This window comes from Lepisosteus platostomus, chromosome 2 (assembly GCF_059453375.1).
Source record: "Lepisosteus platostomus isolate fLepPlt1 chromosome 2, fLepPlt1.hap1, whole genome shotgun sequence".
In the NCBI taxonomy this organism is placed as follows: Eukaryota; Metazoa; Chordata; class Actinopteri; order Semionotiformes; family Lepisosteidae; genus Lepisosteus; species Lepisosteus platostomus.
Window position 1 is genome coordinate 12,674,943 of NC_142612.1, and position 21,109 is coordinate 12,696,051.

General features: G+C 41.7%; 1 protein-coding gene and 1 long non-coding RNA gene across 3 annotated transcripts in view; one reads left to right on the top strand and one right to left on the bottom strand.

Moving 5' to 3' along the window:
- slc9a7 (solute carrier family 9 member 7) overlaps positions 1–13,909 on the bottom strand; it is a 55,275-nt gene extending 41,366 nt beyond the window's left edge. The window contains exons 1-2 of one of the 2 annotated variants that reach the window (XM_088598580.1): positions 13,536–13,908; positions 3,663–3,865 (exon numbers count right to left, since the gene is read on the bottom strand). In XM_088598580.1, the coding sequence (XP_088454706.1) occupies positions 3,663–3,865; positions 13,536–13,821 (489 nt within the window). In that variant the 5' untranslated portion in view covers positions 13,822–13,908. Of the gene's footprint in view, positions 1–3,662; positions 3,866–13,535 lie in introns of both variants that reach the window. The other variant, XM_088598589.1, reaches the window with a different exon arrangement.
- Positions 12,749–19,018, top strand: LOC148675940 (uncharacterized). The gene is made up of 2 exons (XR_015925215.1): positions 12,749–13,369; positions 18,806–19,018. It is a non-coding gene; the product is annotated as an uncharacterized LOC148675940 (long non-coding RNA).
- The last annotated feature ends 2,091 nt before the right edge of the window (positions 19,019–21,109 follow it).

Genomic DNA, 21,109 nt, shown 5'->3' on the forward strand with positions numbered 1-21,109 from the left:
GAGACGTGTTCTTGAGTGTCAGCTGACTGCTGTTCAAAGCAGATTTTTTTTTTTGCTTTGTGGGGCAGATTCTCTCAGACTAAAGCAAACTGCATCTATGGCAATATAATCCAGGCAGTGCTTCAGTTCTGATCTTCTTGCAATCCTTCATGCAGATTTTGAGTCCAGCAAAGAAAAGCCTTTTTTCACATCAGGTATATGGTACGTGTACAAATACTGTGTATGTGTATATACACTGGAAACTGGATTCGAATAGGAAGGGAGCAAGATGGTGGATCGGCAGTCTAGCACCTATTCCAATCCCCAAAAATCTGTGGGGATGGCTTGCTGTTATCCGACGAGTCCAGCAATGCCAACTGGACAGGAAACGGTATAAATCCGTAAGAGAAAAGACTTCTTGGGAAGATGCAGGAAGTCCAGTTGACACTGAATGAAAAAGGAGGAGCTGCTTCTCATGAGTTCCTAAATAGAATGGACGATGTACGGCTAAAATATAGCCACCTCGGTCTGACCGAGAGGAAGATGTCCATGAACCACAGTCGGAACCCGAGTAAGACCAGTCATTTCCGCAGTGACTGGAGTCCTTTGAGGAGAAGGAGCCACCCATGGTCTCCAGAATGGGGCAGCCCAAGCAAACTTGCTGCCTGTCTCAGGTCACAGAGCTGCATGAGAAGCAGGGAAAGAGAGCTGGGAGAGGGCTGGAAACCAACAGAGTTTGAGAGGAGCGACAGGCGAAGCAACTGAGCAACTTGGAAAGGAAGTGATATGCGGCTCTGTATTCTGCGAGACAGTAAGCAGCTTAACTGTCCAGCTATGGTTAGTCAGGGACATGGAAGAGAGCCAGCTAGTGCCCTGAACAAAGAATTAGCTTCTGTTTCAGTTTTAACTGCTTGGTGACCGGTTTTATTCTGCACTATAAATAAAAAGTTGGCACTTTCATTCGCTTGCCCATCCTGTTAGGCTGCTCTCTGAAATCCTGTGGCCCTTAGTGTCAGAATATGCAGGTATTGGACAAAAAAAAATGAAATGCCTGGGTAAATGATGGACACCAAGTATAGTGAAAGCAAGGCTTTCCACACAGGTGTGACTCATTTGCACCCGACTAAGGAAACAACTTCCCAGCATGCTTAGGTTCAGGTATAAAAATGCTGGAAAGGCCTGGTTGCCTATAATCATGGTGAGCAGGGCTGCAAGATGAGTCTTCTCTTCTTTGAAAGAGGCGTGCTTATTTGTGTATGACACAGGCTTCAGCGACCAAGACAGTTCAATTTGTTAAACAAAGGTGTCTAAGATGACGTCAACACGAAAATCCAAGGGAAAGACACCATCAGCAAAGGGAAACAGTGGGGTGGAAGCGCATTCTTTAGGATCCTGATATCCGTGCATTAATTCAAAGTGCAGGGTCAAACGTTCGAGCAGTTGCAGATCACCTGACTGCAAACGTCAACCTGGTGCATGAGAACAGTTTGCAAAGATACCACAGTCAGACTGCACTGGACATACTGCTCGGCACACCTGGCAGAACACTTTGAGAGTCTAGTGGTACACAGAGCCAGGGTAATGGACTGCCAACAAGAGGAGAAATGTAATCAGGTCAGATGAAGCAAGTATATGAAGGACCAACCTAAAGAACTCTACACTGATAAGAGATTGAAGGGTTCTGGTGGTCCTGTAATGTTGTGAGGTTTGGGTGCCTTTATTCTTTTAGAATGCAAGGTCAAACCACATCTCTGGTTCAGGGTACTGAGTGATCATCTTCTTCCCTTTCCTGCCTGGAGGGGTGTCTTCCAGGATGACAATGCCCTTATCCACAGAGCACATGTGGTCAGCCAATGGTTTGATAAGCATGACGCTGATGTTATCATTATGCTGTGGCCTTTTCAGTCAGCAAAACAGGACCTAATCTATGTATGGAATATTCTGGACACCCGAGTCAGCGTGTTCTACCTCTATCAACCTGGATTGAGCTGACTGACTTTCTCATGGAGGAATGGTGGAGTACTGCTGCAGTCACTGGTAGACTCTATACCACTGCACATTCAGGCGATACTGGCCACACGTGGTGGCCCAACATTGGGATTGCCATTTTTAATATTAATATTAAACTTTTAATACTATAAAAAAAGTTTAATCTGCGTTTGCCTCTAGGTGTACAGTCACCTTATTCTGGTAGCGATCAATAACAATGAAACATGGAGCACGTGTTCAGATGACCTGCATTTTCAAAACGTCAAAACAGACAGAAAACTGAACTCCAGCCACATTTGGTTCCCACAGGAACAGTCGGAGCATGGTGCCTGTGTCGTGTATGTACACCGAACATGCAACACCAAACTTTGGTAACTCCACAGATCTAATATATATATATAAAAAAATATGCAATTTATTCTTTTTTTTCTCTCACGACTTCCAACACTCCACAAAACACTTGTTAATCTCTGAAGGCACACCTCCCATGACACAGCATCCTGATTGAGAAATACTGCATTAAATCAAAAAACTAATTTTGTTATCCTACTATAGCAGTGCAATGTCCCCTCACTGAGAACAGAAAGGCCAGTGGTCTACTGCCAATGAAAAGCTGTGATAAAAGCTGCGATGCAGATTTTAAAAATGCCGCATATAAAATCCCTCCACTATTCTAAATGTAAATAATGCTTAGGGGAACACAGCACTTTATCACCCTATCACACACTAAGAAGTTCTAGTTGTTCTTTTACGGACTGAGACTATTACAAAACAAAGAAACAAAAGCTCTTCGGTTCAGGTAATCTAACATTCAGCTGCCACTGGCAGCACAATGACATTGTGCAACTATGGGTGGGGGGAATTTCCTGATAACAGCTGAAACCAGAGCTAAAGCAGACAGAAAATATTCCACCTCCAAAAACCACAGCCCAGCAGGACTGACACCTGCTCCTCACAGGCGGTGATGGGAACCATATCTACCAAACCCTCCCAGTTATGAAGAGCTGGCGAGTTAAATGCCCTTCAGAGTGTATCCCAATCAAGAGATCTATTATGATCCAGTCCAGATGAGGCTGGGGTTTGCGATACTGTACCTGACTATTGGTGTGGCTTGCTGTGATTGTCTAACTTTCTGAAAGGGACCTGCGAGGACAGTCTTTTGGCTTCTCTCCGTCTTAACCGAATTTGAGAGCAGAGACATGCCAAGCAACCGAGCGAGAGCTGGTCTGGACGAGAAATAGTTTACGATTCTGTTTTTGTGCGTGTGTGTGCGAGCATGCGTTTCCAAAATAAATCTTCCCACGAGTGCAGTCCGTGGATTCTAGCGGCTCGGATCAGGGCCAGATTTTGGTGTCCGCAGGCCCTAGGCACTTTCACTCCGAAATGTGCAAAAAGAGGGGTAAATGTCAACAGAATGACGTAGATTGACATGACGCACTTTAAGCTATTCTGATGCTAAATCGCGTGATTGATGGACCGAGTCGAGCCACCATCACTTCGATACTTCTAGTTTCTATAACAGCCGCTAGATAGCGTATGATTATTGATTTGGAGCACCCAGAGTCGATCGCAAGCACGTGGTTGCAGCTCGTTTTTCATTGGTCGCTAGCGTTTCCCTCCTTCGTAGGCCCTAAAACTTTCGAAGGCCCTAGGCACTTTGCCTACAGTGCCTCATGGGAAATGAGGGGACGTACCTTTCTCAGCATGTCGTTCTGCTCGACGTTGTGGATCTCCCTGGAGTTGATCTCCCCCTTCAGCGTGTACTCGAAGAACTTGCCGCTGATGTTGAGGAGCAGCGTGCTGACGGGCCGGTCCTGCAGGGAACAGCTGGGGGGGGTCTTGTTGTGATAGCTGGTGGAGGGAATGCCATAGCGCAGGATGACGCCCACCAGCAAACCTGGGAGGAGGAGGGAGAGCACAGACTCAGGGGCAGGAAACAACAGGGGTAACAAAGCAGCAGTATAACAAAATATTGTAAGGATCAGGCTCTCTTGTGTACACAGCGGCAAAGGTCAAAGGAGAATGTGAAAGAAGAAGACTGACTTCAGAGAGCAAGAATTTTTCCTACTCTGCAAGATTTTAACAGAACTTGCAATGAGAGCAAATAAAACAAGTAACTTCAAATGATCCAATTTTCTCCTCCTTCGGGGCACTGCCTGACGTTATGAAAGTCAGTTCGAGTAGGGAGCTGCGTCAGCGTGCGTAGGCTGCGAAGGAACAAGTAAAGGTTTATTTCATGCTGAAAAGAGAAGAAAAGAAACCCAACGTTTCGGCTGTGGAGCCTTCTTCGGGTGTCACACCACAGCCGAAAAAATTGTTTATTTTCTTCTCTTTTCAGTACGGAATAAACCTTTAAGTGTTCCGTTATGAAAGTCATACCTCTAGACGCCCGGTCAGGTATTCCCGGAAATTGAAATGCTTCCTTACACACAATACAGACATGAAAGGGCACTACACAGAACATTTCAACATATTGTGCCACATCAGAAACAACACACACACACACGAGGAAAAAAACAGACCAAAACCAACTAAACTAGAAACCCACAATACTGGGGAAACATCTCACCTACTTCTATTCAGGAAATATGCAGGGAAGGATGAAGGAATAACTAACTACAGAATCTGAATTAAGATAAAGACAGGTTTCACAAGAGTGATGTTCTAATGGCTTACTTCGTGAACTGTTTCATGGTTAATAAAGGAAAGCTATTAAAATACTTTCCTCCTGACATCCCTTTCCTCTGGAACTCCAACTTCGCACAGTCTCATTATCTTAAATGACTTTTAATCACCGTATTATACAGTACAAAACCATTTTTCATGGATATTGTTAAACAGGCGGCTAATTACAACGGCCACTTTCCTACCGCTACAAATTTTTGACACGCTGGAAGCTGAAAATGTCTCGTGGCAAAATTCACACTGTGGAGGACAAGACGCACTGCAGCAGACACGTGGACTGTTGTATACACAATAGCCAGCAACGCCATCGCCCTGGAAACGGCGGCTTCTGCCGAGGCCCTGCAATATGACACTTCCTGAAGTGCACTCGGCCAGGGCTTCAGTCAGGGCACACAAATCCGTCACTGGGGAAGACAAGAACGGTCCTATTGGAGAAGGGAGGGGGGGGGGGGATACTGTATTAAGGCCATCGAGAAATCAGAAAAAAAAAATTATCATAAGAGAAACTGCTTCTGAGCAAAGGGCAGAATAAGTCAACTGTTGTTACTTTTGTACCTCTGGCAAATTAGATAAATGACGTGGAGAAAGTTTGCACTATTTGTTCTACCCAAAACTGGTTTGTGTGTGGCGCTAGCACAGTATCTGCAGTGTTTCATTATAAGGGAGTGTAATTAGAGCGTTGTTCAAAAATGTACCCAAAAAATGCTGGTTCGGAGCTGACTTGTTGAGATTAACAAAGTGTATTGCTTTACTACTAAAACATCGCTCTTTGAGGTTTTAATTCCAATGTCCCTTGAAAAAAAAATTGATTAAATCACATTGATTTAAATTGGATTTATCCATCCTTCCATTTTCTAACCGCTTTATCCAGTACAGGGTCGCAGGGGAGCTGGAACGCATCCCAGCAAGCAACAGACACAACAGTACACCCTGAGAGGGACACCAGTCCATGGCAGGGCACACATTGACATCTACACAGACACCAACATGTCTTTGGACTGTGGAAGGAAACTTACAGAGGAAACCCACGCAAACACAAGGAGAACTTAAGAAATCCACATAGACAACAGTGCAGGAACTGAACCCAGGGCCCCAGAGCTGCAGGGCAACAAAGCCATCCACTCCACCACCATGCCACCCAAACTCAGGTTTATCCTTACAGAGCTGCACTGACTTGGTCTTAATATTCCCTTCGATTGTTCTCCAGAGCTTCTGCACACTTCTGACACCCTTAACAGCATCACTGAGCACTGACAAACTGATGCTAAGGAAGTTTTTCCTCTCATCACAGATTACAATTGGGTTTTCGTATCCAGAAAAGGTTCAGTTCAGCCCATTAAGTAAAGTCAGAAATTAATATTTATCTTTAAATAGTAACTATGCTCTTGAAAGTGGCTTTTGCAGAGAAAAACTCACAGATGACATTGCATCCCACTAAAAAGAAGCTTGGAATCATTCATTTCATCAATTACATGAAGGCTTTGACACTTAGTGTAGCTTAAGTGTTTAAGTTGATAAAGGGGATAGTTATTAGGAGAAATTCCCATGATAATCAACTGCAGGTGTAAGATTCAGCAAAATGAACAATACAACAGTAAGAACTCTGTGTACAGAAAGGAAGTTCCCTTATTTTAACAGAAACGAAAGCATTTCACAGAACCCAATTCATGGTGTGCTGCTTTTAGACAGAAACAAAAAAAAACAGATTTGTGAGGTTGAAAGAACACCTTTTCAATTCCTGGTGGTAGAAACACTATGTTAAACTGGCCATTTTTTTTTTTTTATAAAAACCTGCCACTCCAGGCCTTACTGCTTCGTACGTTTTATAAACGGAACATGATCTTAGCAATCTCTAGTCCCTTTTTCTGTGTTTGAGATGAACAAAAGCTGATGAATGGGACTGAGCTTTGTGGATGGCACTAAGATAGGTGTGCAATGGGGCTCCCCTTGATGAACAGGGCCGAGTACACCCGTACAACTGCTTGAAACGCATTGGCAAGAGCACTTGAACCAATGGTGCAAGGCAAACAGTATAGCAGTTTCACAGGAAAGACCTGCTGCATGGCCTTTTGCAATTGGCAGAACCCTGTCAGGCACAATCGGTGGCCAGACAACAACAGGCCAGCAGAGCACAACTCCCTGTGTGAGGCAAAGTCTCTGCGTCCTGGAACACGGGCAACTGAGGAAGCCCAGATATCCTGGAGAGCGACAAAAGAAGGATACAGCAAACATGCATGCTTCAAGCTATTAAGTTAAAAAAAGGCTTCGTCCAGGATATCAGGCCTGACAGCTCTTTGTAATGATGCTGTTTAAGAAGACTTTTAAAAAGCCCCCTAGGGTAAAATTGTTGCTGAGACAGAACTTTAAGAAAAGAGCTCTGGGCTATCCTTCAGTTTGCACTGCGGTGTTCCTGAGGTGCATTATTGAATGAATGTTCACACATTATCATACTTTTTTTTTGCTGTTTTGCACATTCAGAACGAGAATGTCCCTAACTGACATTAAAAGGCTGCTCTTAACAGTACAGAACTGCGTCTTTAGTTTGCTTTTAACTCTCTCCCACAGCTGTACCGAGGTCCCCTGCTGCTTTTAATTTATATCAACCACTGAGTATGGTGGGCATTCTAGTATAGTTGGCACTTGATACCAAAACGCACTAGTCAAGTTTGCCAATGGCACCAAATTAGAAGAACACTTTAAAAGCAGCAAATGAAATTGAACTGTATCTAATGCTGACAAGTGCAGCAAGTACCAATAAATTAAATACCATCCATCCACAGGTTACATATGATATTTCGACACCATTTAAAACCTCAAAAAGGTCTACAGAAAGTTTACATTAGACAGTTAAATAGCAAGTAGTATGACCTTCTGCTGATGACTAGCACAGAGTATGAATAGATCTGGGATATTAAAAATAATCTTTAAGACGAATCACTTGTTATCATGATTGTCATACCTATGCGAAAAAAGAGTGCATTTACAGGAAGCAATTATTTTTTTAGGAATTCCAGATAACTAAGCATTCGTTACAAAATCTTGAAAGAAAAGCACCAACACTCAGCACAGAAAGCACCACGTCAGAAAGACCTTCAGAACACCAACTTTCGTCCTGATCCTCAAAGACAGGTCAAGACCACCTACCACCACAAGCTAGTTCCAGTGCTGTGTGTCAGTGGAAGAAAGACAGTAAGAAACAGCTTTTTGACTAAAGGAGCAACTACAAGCAGCACAGGCCATGACATTCAGAACAAGACAGCACAGCATCTCACTGGAACAATTATACCAAGGATAAAAAAGGGCACTACTCTGATAACTACCACTGAAACCCTAATAATTAAAGAAAATCTCAAAGTAGGAGCACAATATCCCCCTACAGTGTTGTATTTTTCCTTTAATTTTAATAGTTAAAAGGGGAATGCAGATGCTGAATCATCGGAATGCTTACAGAGCAGAAAAGTCCTTTTGTAGTTTAAAATGTTGAAATCTTTTGGCAGAGGACATAGGATAAAGAGTAATTAAACAAAGATGAGAGCCTTTCTTCCTTATTTGAAATCACTCCTTACTCACAGCCTAACCTTCTTGGGGAATTTGCAGACCCTTGGATAGGACTGATATGAATTTCTTCTTGTAGCCTAAAAAAAAACAAAGCTTAGTAAAAATAATCATTTTGAAACTTTAGAAAGTTTGTTTCAACAGTGAAATTGGTTATCTTTCACACTCGTTTTAAAATGGTTTTGCAGTTTGGTACATTCACCAAGGAGAACCCCAGCTGTTCTTACAGTACTGTGTGGCCCAGTCACTTTCCCTTTAAAAAACAACCACCCTGAAAATCTCAGGTCTCAACCCAAGGAAGGCCAACCCAACCCATATCTGCTGAACCAATCGCAGCAGCGCTCGACGAGATTCATGCTCTCCTTAGGAATTTTGTCTAGGTTTGAACTACAGGTTTTCACACCCCAGTCAAGAATGGGAACTTTTACTGGGGGAGACACCAAGAGAGCCAGCAGAACAAACTGGCACTTAAAACACTATACACAACGAACTAAGCACTGTTCAATCACTGCATGACTCAAAGTCATGTGTCACCACCAACGTGGATCATGGTTATTTCTATTAGAGAGAATGTTCGGATCGCATTTATAGCAACTTTTTAAAATCTCATACGGTATATTATGGCCACTTATCAATGCTTAAATAGCTCCTTTGTGCTATTTCTTTTAACTTTTTTTTTTTGCTTTTACCCTGGTATGAAATACCATTGGCCAAAGTCTTCCAGAGAACAGGAGATTTCAAGGACAGGGGTGCCTTTCACTGGAGCAGCAGCTGTGAAAATCGCCTCAGAACTTCTACAGCTGCTTCCATTAAATTGACTACCAATCGCCCGCTACAGCCACAATAACAGCCTTCACATCCAAGGGCTCCTTTGATTTTCGAAACCGACTTGACTGGGAAAGCCCAGAAATTTGCAGTAACACTTGTAGTTCTGTTGGGGACGAAAAATGGAAGGTGGTTCTTGAATATATGAATGCAGTAATTCCATTCCCTGAAAGTACTAAGTGCAAACGCTGCACTACACATCCTAGAGAGCAGGAGGACCACAGGAGCTCTAGAATCAGGCAGATGTGCAGATGTGTGAAGGCTACCGTGTCAAAAAAGACAAAAGACACAAGCCTTCAGAACGACAACTGCTCCCACTCAGATCCCGCTAAGTGCTCTATTCTCTTCCAAGTTCTGTCATTTAGATTCAAAACTCAATAACACTGTGTTTCATAGACAACATTTCATCTTCTGTGGGTGTTATCATCGCAACAGATTAACTCTCTGCAGTCATTCAAACATTAAGGCAGCCGAACTAAAGAAATAATATAACCTTCATTAAATCAATGTGTCTATTGTCAATAGTAGCCGTCATTTTATTACAAAGCTTATTTAATACAAGTATACTTAAGGATGTACAGGTTCAATAATTGAAGATCACTAAAACGTACATTATCGGTTATCTACCCATCCTTTTCTTAACAGCTTTATTCTATTGGAGGTCACAGTGGAGCCAGAGTCTATCCTGGCAAGGAACAGGCACAAGGCTGGAATCACCTTGGATGGGACGCCAGTCAATCACAGGGCACACAGAGACACAGAAACCAGGGCCTTATTATCCTACCAGTAGGTCTTTGGACTGCGGAAGGAAACCGGAGCACCCAGAGGAATCCTACTGTATGTAAACATGGGGAGCCCATACAAACTCCACGCTGTTAGCACCCCAGGAATTCAACCCAGGGTCCCGGGGTTGCAAGGCAGCAATGCTAACCACTGTGCTCCTGTGCCACCCACACCATTTCCTATGTTAAACAGAATCAGATATTAGCATTAGAAGCTGCATATCTGATGCAAGCACCACAGTCTAAAACAGTCCAGAGACTCGCATAAAATTTAAAAAACGAATGGCTAGAAAAGTTAAGACTAGGTCTGAGAACAAAATGAAAGATACAGCAGCTAAAACTGACACCTCGAGGACGTATTGTTCCAGAGTTCACGGATCAGTGCCTGGCTGGATGCGCCTCTCATTAAATTCAGATGAGGTCTCCAGAGGGCAGGCAAGCCTTGTGTCATGCTGATTATTAGAGGGCAGACGTTTTAACCCGTTTGTCCATCCGCAGCAGAACACCAAACCCGAACTTTAAATCATTGCTCCAATCAAAATGGGAGCCTGGTGGGCATTCGGAGACCTTTTAAAAACCGATTCGGTAGTTAGACTTCACTTTCTCCTCGGCCGCAAAACACTGGCCCCGGCTGATGGATCAAATGGGATGGCGCTGACCTCAGTCAGTCCCAGCGTGGTGTCTTTCCAGCTCACTCCAGCTAGCTGGAGGAGGGAGACATGAAAAGCGTTTCAGCCCATACAACTCCTCAATTGTCTGGGCAGCACAGCAGAGACGTCACATCACTACCTTTAAAATCCAAAGGCTCTGCTACTCAGCACATTGCAAACACAGCAATGTGTGAGGTTTAACTTGCCAGCTGTACTACGAGCTAAAATGCGCATGAAGTAACCTGCGGTACATACCTGTATATGCGCGGGCACCCATTTCTTGCCAAAGTCACACCATCACCAGATCACCAGAAAATCAGCAGAAAAGCGATGTCATTATTTTCTAAATTAAACTACTTGCACAAACTTACCGTTGAGAACCCCATTTCCACATGCTGCAAAACAACTTTATTACACATACAAATTGAATGTGACATGGGTCAACCTTTAGCATGAAATAACACTGCTTTCCTTGGACTTGTGCCACTTTTCAAAGGCCACTGACTTCAAAGCTTATATATAGCACACAAATTGCCAATATTCATTTTAAAACACATTTAAAAAAATAATAAAATTTGCTTTGGGGGGGGGGGGGGGGGTTATGTATATGCAGTTCCCTTTTATTTTTCCATAAGAGCTCAAAAGCAGAGAGCTGAGGAATCGGAACAGGTCAGACAAGCCCGCTGCCAGATCTCTGGCACGACACGGAGTGTTAGGGTTTCTATTCTAGACTGTCACCTGCTCCCACACAGCATCTGCATCTGAAAACTCATTAGGCTCCCTTCTTCGTTAAATAAATTAAAACAGCCTGCCGTCTCAGTTTTACTTAGAATTTCTGCCCTAATCCTATCAATATTTTCCATAGGATCTAGCAATGGATTGCATAGGCCGAGATTCTCTTTACTAATACAGTATATTTAAGCAAAGCAGAAGAGTTCAGCTATTGTGGCAATATATCATGAATTTAGTACTTAATAATTAATGCGAAGTAATACTGTTTAGCTGAAAACTGACATACCCCTCTGTGAGGTTTTATGAAACACCTATGCCCACTTTTTTCATTGAATATCCATCATAAATCCCTGACGAGCTTATCTGTGACTGCTTACGCTAACAACACAGCGCTTGAAAAAGACCATTGAAAAATTTCTCAGGCCATGTTGGCTGTAAATAAAAAGAATGATACAAGTAAAAATACCAAGGGCTACATTTCTTTAAGGCACACCCATGTAAATGCTCTTAAAAGATAATGTGTATTAATACTTTTTATATGCATATGTTTTGACTATAATATTTCCAGAAATGGAAGAAAGAACGTTTAAAACTCCACAAAACCAATCTTGCATCTTAGACTTTACACAGTCTAGGAACAAAAAAAAATCACCATTACTTTTTGACACAGGCAAAAAGACACTTTTGTGTACAGGGAAGAAGTGTGTGTGATGGAGGTGGCAAAGATCTTACCTTGACATATACATTGACATTGACATATACATTGACATATATGAAGTTTAGACTTCATTTATACGTAGCTAGATAACAAAAATGCTTTGAAAAAATAATTTAGATTCACAGCAAATTAAGAAAAATGTATTTCATGACATATAATAAGTGTACACGTTTTCTTAAAACCTAAAAAAAAAACAACAAACATGTGAGGAGTCACAAAATGCTTTTTATCGCAAGTGAAAGTACTGTACGTGTCTTCACAACGTGCAGACTGACCAGGGCAAGAGACTGGACAGGACAATCAGCAGAGCTGAGCTCACTGTTAATTCCTGCTAATTACAGAAAAATACCGGAGCCACGCACTGACCCGTCTAACGTTCCCACATGAAGTTAAACACATTCATTTCTGGACATCTGGAAACGAACCCGGGTACTGCACATTTTATGAGACGCATGATGGGTCTCTACAGAAAAACGAGAGTCATTTCATAACCCAAACGGCAATTCTGCTACTTTCAAATAAAACAAATTTGGCAACCGAGTAAAAAGATTAAAGATCATATCGCACGAGATTTCTCCGTCAGCTTCCTAAATCGGCAGTTTTCAAAATCTCCGTAACAACTGCGCTTCCGCAAATACTCATTTTATTACTTATTAGCTTGGTTCTACCACAGCGTAGAAGGACCTATGTAATACCAAGTGCTGTCGTATGCCATTGTAAACTCCGTGTTGCCTGAACTGACATTCACTACGTCGGCTGCATAGCATATGCCCTTGGCCAATAGATCTATTTTTACGCAAACACATCAGCCGCTTTAGCTAGTGATGGAGCAGACAGCATCACAATCGAAGACAGCAAGAAATGGTACTGTCGTACAAAGGTTGTCAGGAACGATGCGGTTTAAAAACATCCATCTGCTAAACAAGTGGCCAGTGGGGATAAACACAGAAAGCGTAGCGTAAGCGAACAAGAAATCAGATCTATACATAACCCAGACAAGCAGGCCTTTCTCAAGATAGCGAAAGACCGGAGAGGAGGGGGGAGGTTGGGGGTGAGTCACTCGTTAATGACCACAACCATTGTTCAGGACAGAGGAATACAAGGGAATCGAACATGTCGGTTTATTTCAAACTGCTCCAGCTTATATAATATTTCCCTCCTTTTCTGTCAGTTTCCAGCCACAGAACCATAGGCTATACCTTAGTTGAACGTGTTGACAGAATGTTCTAACGATGACTAGAATCACCTATTAATTATTTCCAGAAGGCCTATTTGGTACTGGACGACCATGCAAACGAGCTGGTTGCTGAAGCGTGGAAAGATTAAATGCATGCCCCGAAATTACAATGAAGCAGTTTAGAGGAATTGCCAAATTTCACTTCAATTCATACAGTAAAGGCTATACGCCGTGACAAGATTCACGTCACACGAACTGCATAATCCAGCGTTAAAACGTCAATGGTATTATTTTCATCTTTCAAGTCAAATTTAATTTCCCACGTTTTACGACGAACTTGAAGTCTGTTGCATATTCTGAGGTTATACACGCACGATACCAGGAGGTTAATGCACAGCTCGTCATAGATTACGAGACTAAATTAGTCAGATACGTGTTCTCACCGTATATCATAGCCAGACCAGTCTCGTGCAGAAAACGGACTCTTCTATGTTTAAAAAGCCAGATGGTAAGGATTGTTAATGTCAGCAATAAGATGAATGTCAGTAAATTCACACTGTCCTGCCTATGGCTTTCTTCAGCCTCCTTCTCTGTGGTAAGTTCCTCCATAGCGCTGTCCTCCGCACGCGTCCTGCAGACCTGAGAAATCAAGCAAATTAGGATGGGTATGACCGTCTTCTTTTCGAAAAAGTATACTCCCCAGTGTGGGGGTTTGTCTGTCAGCTCCATGGCGCAAGGTGCTAGTACCTTCGCCGGGCTGTGGAACTGCGTAGGACAAGGAAACAGTCTAAAGAACCGAGAAACGCCCGCCTACGGCAGATACAGACAGCTCAACCTTTTAAAGGCACACTGCGACATTTCTGGGACGTACTGCAGCTCCAAGTTGCAGTGCCCCTTTTCTGTGAGGGCCCGGGAGTACCGAAGGATTGAGTCGTAAATCTGTCGTGTGCGACAACTGGGTAACATAAGCACGAACATATTGCGAGTTGGCGAGAAACGTTTCGAGGAGGCAATCAGTCTGTCTCGGCGGTTAAAATCCCGATGAACGTTTCATTCTGCCTGTTCCTGTGAGAAGTCGCGTGAGAATGGGGGAAATGCTGCGCATTAATGTTTCTCGGTTATTTAACTAAGATAAACTAATGTTGAAGGACGGTGACACATTTGCCATTGCGCCAATTTGTTGTGATCTCTGGAAAATATGTTTGAAACGGCAGCACTGGAGCCACATCTTTAAAAGACAATGGGGGAAAGACACTTCTCTTCTTGGCCGCTGTAATTCACTACAATGCATTCTCAGCGAAAGCGTAGTGGAGAAGGATGGGTAGAGGATTTTGTAACGTGAAGATCACATTGGGAATGGGTAAACCACCGGCTCCACAGCCGCACAATTACTGAGCTACGAGCTGAGATGATGTACAAGATTATCTGCTGTATGCTTGGCATTTTTCAACTGAAAATAATATGCCCCTTTTCTAACCAATGACGTGAATAATAATTCCTTTCTGGACACTCCACTCAAAGTGCTTTACAGGTAATGGGGACTCCCCTCCACCACCACCAATGTGTACCCCCACCTGGATGATGCGACAGCAGCTATAGTGCACTCAGTACACTCACCACACACCAGCTCTCAGTGGGGAGGAGAGCAGAGTGATGAAGCCAGTTCACAGATGGGGATTATTAGGAGGCCGTCACTGGTAAAGGCCAGGGGGAAATTTGGCCAGGATGCCTGGGGATTTTGCTCTCGCCCTTACACATACAGTACACGTCCATGCACTGGGGTTCCTCTTCTTCAGCGTTGTTGTTCTTTCTCGCTGTGACTGAAATGCATATCATTGCTCCCGCAGCTTTTTTTAAAAAAAGAACAGGGGATATGTTGCCTTTCCTGCTCATCTCATTTGTCACATATTAGTAATGTCAGTAATGCACTTTGCGGTATAGCTGTGCATGACTCGTGACCCCTTTTCTAACTCCCACTCATCTGCAACAGAAACCAGCCCAGATGTTGCACCACGCAGTGCATTCTTGCCTGCTTTCCAAGAATAAATAGTGGAATGTCCTGGAAATACAGCATTTTGAAACTTGCTGCCAACAGCACTGGAGTCATTAAGGCATCACATTAGACACATTGTGGTTGATCAGGCCATGATCTGTGTTCAAGCAGCATTAAGCTGCAAAACCCCATGGACCTGCTCTTCTTAACCAGAGCCATCTTGAAGCTTACTCTGCTGCCTCAGTGATATCACAAACTCCTTCTTTCTCCAGTGATGCCCAATACGCTGAGGACTTTGTAGAGAGAAATTATGCAGCTGGAGACTAAGGAGAAAACTTCACATTGAAATGTGTTTTATTTTTACAGTGTGAGACTGTACCCAATATGATGAATCTAATGGGTCAGCTTTACTATTGTCAACTTACTTAAACTCCATAAATCAACAAATATTCGACAGGCTTCGACAACAGCACATCTTTTTTATTTCCTTTTTTGTGTAAAGTGAACAATTTTAAAGAAGCTGAAAGACAGTGTGTTGGGATCTCCACGACGTCTTGCAAGCAGTGCATGACCTACGATGAAGTAAAGCCGTGTAATATATGTGCGAACGTAGTGAAATTTCATGCTCTCTTCCCGAGTGTTAAGCTTAAATGAAAAGTACATTCTTTTTAGTAAAGCTGAATTTCATTTCCTCTGTTCCACAGAAAATTAAAATTTGCAAAAGCTGTAACATGAACTGCATCCATCCATCTGACTGAAATGGACATGTCCGATAAATTTTGATGTTTATACTTCGAAAACACAAACACAGTTGAGTATTAACAGGAACCTCTTCTGAATGCTGTAGCAAAAAACAGAGACTAACACTTGTTACTGTACTTAAAGCCCCACGAAACGAAACTGCAAATGAGTTTAGAAATTATACTGTTAAAGTAAGTGTACTAGTATATTAGTTAGTAAACGGAGGACTTCACTGTGCTGTGCTGTGTTTCTGATTTGGGTTTCAGAGTATTTTACTTTTCAAATTCTTTATCAATGCTGACTTTGTAGAAGAATTACCAAACACCACTCAACTGACAAAATGCCACTCAGCTGACTTTTTCTTGTGATGTACCTTGGAGCTTATCTCCCTGTGAATGATCAGTCATAATTCCAAATGCTTTATGGCAATACTGTTGTTAGCCTGTATTGACTGCAACAAGAACTCTCTCATCTTTTCTTGTGCTGTATACGAACAATGCTTTGTTAACAAATTTTTGTTTTGACATTTAGCAGTGAACATCACACAGGGGACTGCTCTTCTTTTTCTCTACAAGTAACTATACAAAACCCATGGTTTTATCAAGGAAAACAGGAAACCCTGATTTCCTTTTTCATTTTCTGCTTAGCAATGATTTCCTTTTCCTCTCAGTGCTCAAAACGTGTATGATTGCTAATTTAAAACAATAGATGTGTTATTTAATACATTATTGTAATGCCAATTTCTGTTACCAGTATCCATAGAGCATCAAGTGAAAAATACAGAAAAAAAACAGAAATTGTGTCAGAGACAAGATAACACAGATTATCGTTTTCATCTGGTATTATGTGATTTTTTTAAAAAAATATATTTATTATAATTTTAAGAACAAAACAAGACACCACATCAAACACTGAGAAATAAAAGAATGAAGGCACACACCAGAAAACATTAGGTAACAGGGGCAAACTATACTAAGTACATAAGGTGACAGAAAGCATGTGGCCACATCAAGAAGCTTTTTCAAGAGCAAAATGTCATCTAGTCCTACACCCCTTCATAAGAACAATTTGTTTAAATGAATCTAATCAAGTTCTATTTGAGCATATCTGAGTCACAAGCCTACCCTTTAAAACAGGTTTATAGAATCGAAAAACAGAAGCCATGATTCCTGAAGATTATTAACAGCTTGAGTCTCATCTTCATGCAGCAGCAGTAGAGGGCTAAGCAACATAGGCACACCAGAGACATCAGCATCAGAAAGCACATTGGTCACACACCTCCCAGAGAGCTCAATCACAGGAAACTCACGAAATGTGCTGGCTGTACCTGAGCACATCTGCGACATCCGGGAGGAATCTTCACCTGCAAATGCCAGTATGGCACAACCTGCATTCTACGTACAATACAAGTTTAAAACGGATTAAGAGGAGTATAATATTTTTAGAGGAAGAGAAAATTGCAGAAAGTGTTGCAGTTTCAGTTTGTGAGATCAAGGTTGTCTCGTGCAGTTATTGCTTCAAAGGGATATGCATCCAAGTAGTCCCAGTAGTTCCACTCATTTCCGATCACTGAGGTAGATACCACATATATTTTTGTTATAATATGGTCAAATATATAAATGTAATTAATCCAAAATATATTGTATAACAGTGTACTTGTCATGCATTTTAATCTCATGATCACAAATACAAATTGCATAACTGTACAGCACAAGTCACAGTTTTGACTCACTTGTCCCAAAACGTTTGCAGGACACTGTGTGGTGTTTGTGCCACAATGAGAGTCAATGCTGACATGCTGTCTGATACTGTGAACCTGTGGGTCTGATGAAAGAACAAACTGAAAAAATATGATTATGGACAGGCCTGTCCAGTGCCTCTACCAAGAGCAACCTGAGGGGGCATCATTGAGCCAGTTTGAAAGCAAGCTTGGCAAATACTGTATAGGAATCTGTCTTGAGAAATGAAGAGCCAACATCAAAGTATTCTCAAACAGCTCACAAAGCTGAAGAAGCACTATATTATTATAGTAATATAAGTTCAGCAACAAATCAGCATTTCAGGACGACTGTCTGGTCATAATGTAGTACATGACACATTTAGAAAGACCCAAGGAAGTAGTTTTACTTATCTGTTTTAAGAATTATATAATGCCCACCTCCCATAACATTAATATTTAAGGAGACATTTACAGTTGTAGTTTGCTTTATTTTGTCTAGAATATAATGTCTCGAATTTTAATACAATCTTGAGATAGGTCTAATGGCACTAAGTTACTTCTCTCACTTAGTTCGTGACATTTACATCAAAGACCAAACAAAAATGGTGATAATGGACAATGTTATCAACTTCGTCTATGGAGACAAAATAAAAATGCTAGTGACCTTTTAAGAAAGACATGGAAGATCTCTGTTTATGATCTTTATATGGTATAATGTATAATAAAAACTCTGTATGTGAAGCTAAACACTAGAAAGTAAAACAATACATACTGTATGAAGCATATTCTTGTATTATCCAACCATGTAATGACTCAAAATTTAGAGATCAGAGCAAATACAAATTCCAATGTACATACTGTATATGTATGGCAATAAACTTCCCTACTTTCTATTTGTGTGCATTTCTGTGTGCTCCCCTTCTGTATATTTTAACAAGTTGTTTACTTTGAAGAAAAAAAGTGGTTTGTCAGTGTCTGACAATTTTGAATACAGTACTTGTATCAGTCCATCATGACCCTGTTGTTTGTATACTGGTGACGGAAATGGCTATATAAGGGAGATGTGTTTTCTGATTCTAATAAAAGGATTTTTAATCTCATATGTAGGTCGGTTCAACACTGCAGGTGCGACGTTTTTTTTTTCCTGCTATGAGAATGAACGGTCAGCGCTGCCAGGGTCTGTAAATGGGTGTATTCATGGCTTGAAAACTACCCAGGATGCAGTTGACTCATTACATTCTAAATCATATGTTTTTCAGCTCCCTGCCTGAACTCGAAATTATATCACTGAAGCTACAGCGTTTCCACTAGCCTCTTGAAACAGCAGAATCCGTTCAATGCGGTACGGCCAAGCGCGTTAAAGCACAGGGAGCAGATTAGAAAATGAGGACAACGTAAATCTGTAGAACAGCCATAAAAAAGAATTGTGAAGTGATGCATGAATTATAAACGCCTCTGTTGTGTTTCGTTTATATATATATATTCCATTTTAAATTAAGGATATATTTAATATTTTAAGATATACATATCATATATATAATCATATTAATAAGGTGTACAGTACATAATAATATGGACATACATGTAAAAATAGACAAATACGGGTTACTTATACCTCAGCTCACCACGCTGGGCTTGTAGCTTTTTGGTATGCGCTAGTTACCACTTTTGCCTCAGGCAGCTGCAGGCTTCAGTACTGCTATTCATAGCCGGCAGAGAACCGATAACAAGCAAAAGCTATCTGCAGGCAGCTGCCTGCGGGAACCATAGTACAGCCGTGTCTGCTTCCTTTCCTAAGCCCAGCAGGGCAGTTTCTGGAGGGAAACCAGTCATTCACAGATGAGTTGTGAGCCGTTTTCCAGAGATGAGGCAAGTTCATTTCAGACTGCAGCGTCGTTTCGTCTGCCAGGGACTGAGACGCTGTGTGAAGCCGTTTGGTTTTCCTAATCACTGCAGACCCGGGAGAGTCAGTCATCAATCAAGGCCTGTGTTTTCCCAGTCTGAGCACACACTGAGCGCTGGGCAAATTGCATGGCGGCGCTGTCAGGCCATAATCAATAAGGGAATTGAATGATCGCGATGCTCTGTGCGCTGTAACTCGGAATGCCTCTGTGTGCCAACTCGAGCAAGCTCTCACCTGTTCTGTGACACTTTTCACTCCATACAACACCATCAATAATATTGTTTTGGCTTTTGTAACTGCAGGTTCTCTGGCGAGCAGGTAACCTCATTCTACTTAAGACAGGTCAAGCTTTGTGTTTTGACTAATGGGTTTCCAAAACGGAAACAATCCTCTAACAAGCTAACAAACCATATACTTAACTTTTACGTTTTTTAAAATCACGCTTACATACTCTGTGAGATTTGCTGATCCTAGAAATTCTAGACAACTAGCTCTTAAGAATAAAGAAACTCGAATCTTTATACTGTAGCTACAATAGAAATTAACCGGAGCTAGTTTTCGACTAATATTTAACAGAGGTCATGTGCATTTAGAATCGCTTCCATTTTGATGAACAGACAAAAATATTTTTTCAAATATGCGCACTTCAAAGTGAGACATCACTTGTTCATATTTGAGATTTCCATCTTAAAGACATATTACTGAAAATAAAAACACGAGCATAAGAGTACAGACAGTGGCTTAACACGTCTGCTGCAACAGTTAAGGATGCATCTTAACGATATGTTTACGGATAATGGTCTCTGAAGAGCTCTTTTGCGAAGAGGTAAGTCAGCAGATTCTGCAGTCTTGTTCCTTTTAACAGCAAAGCCAGGCTCCATGCAGTTTGTTTTCATTAAGTGGTGCAAGACCTGAACATTCATTTATCATCTCAGCTCACAGAGTGCTGTGATTTGCTTTAGCAAAGCACGCACACCAAACGATTGTGCAGTGCCATGCATCAGCAACAGCAGAGTGTGTGTGTAAGAGCGCCATCTGGTGCTCACTTAATCACATTTTTTAAAATACTGCAATTGTACCGTTTTACACGACGCTTTCTGCAAAGGTAAACTACTATTGTTATCTGAATATACAGTTGTAATCTAAGGATTGTGCCAGAATGTACCTTGCTTGATTTGGATTAATTTGATCAGTGGTCGAAATATTTGTCTCAAAATCATGAATGAAATGACCAACGACGTTTTTAAACACCCGTGAATCTGAAATATTTCTAGGCCACCCTTTAGAATGAAAAAGGATGCTGGCAAGGTGAAAATTATGTTTTAAAAGACCATATACTAAACGTGCATGAAAAACCATGCATAGCTTTTGTGTTCCAAGTAGTTTCTCGAGCCCATGACTAAAACAAAGGCTCACAGAAAAGAGACCTTGAACAGTTGAACAAGTGCAGTTTTCAAACTAATACATACTGTATAAAAACCAGTATCCGCGTGCCTATTAGATACTGTATTCATATAGGAAATGGTGCAGAGAACCTCAACTTTAATTACCACTTAAAACAAGGTGTTCCCTAGTGGAGGCTCAGAAAACTTTAAATCATTGGGAATCAACATAAAAACCAAATTATTGGAATGGAGAATCCTCGAAGGGCTGGGGCCAA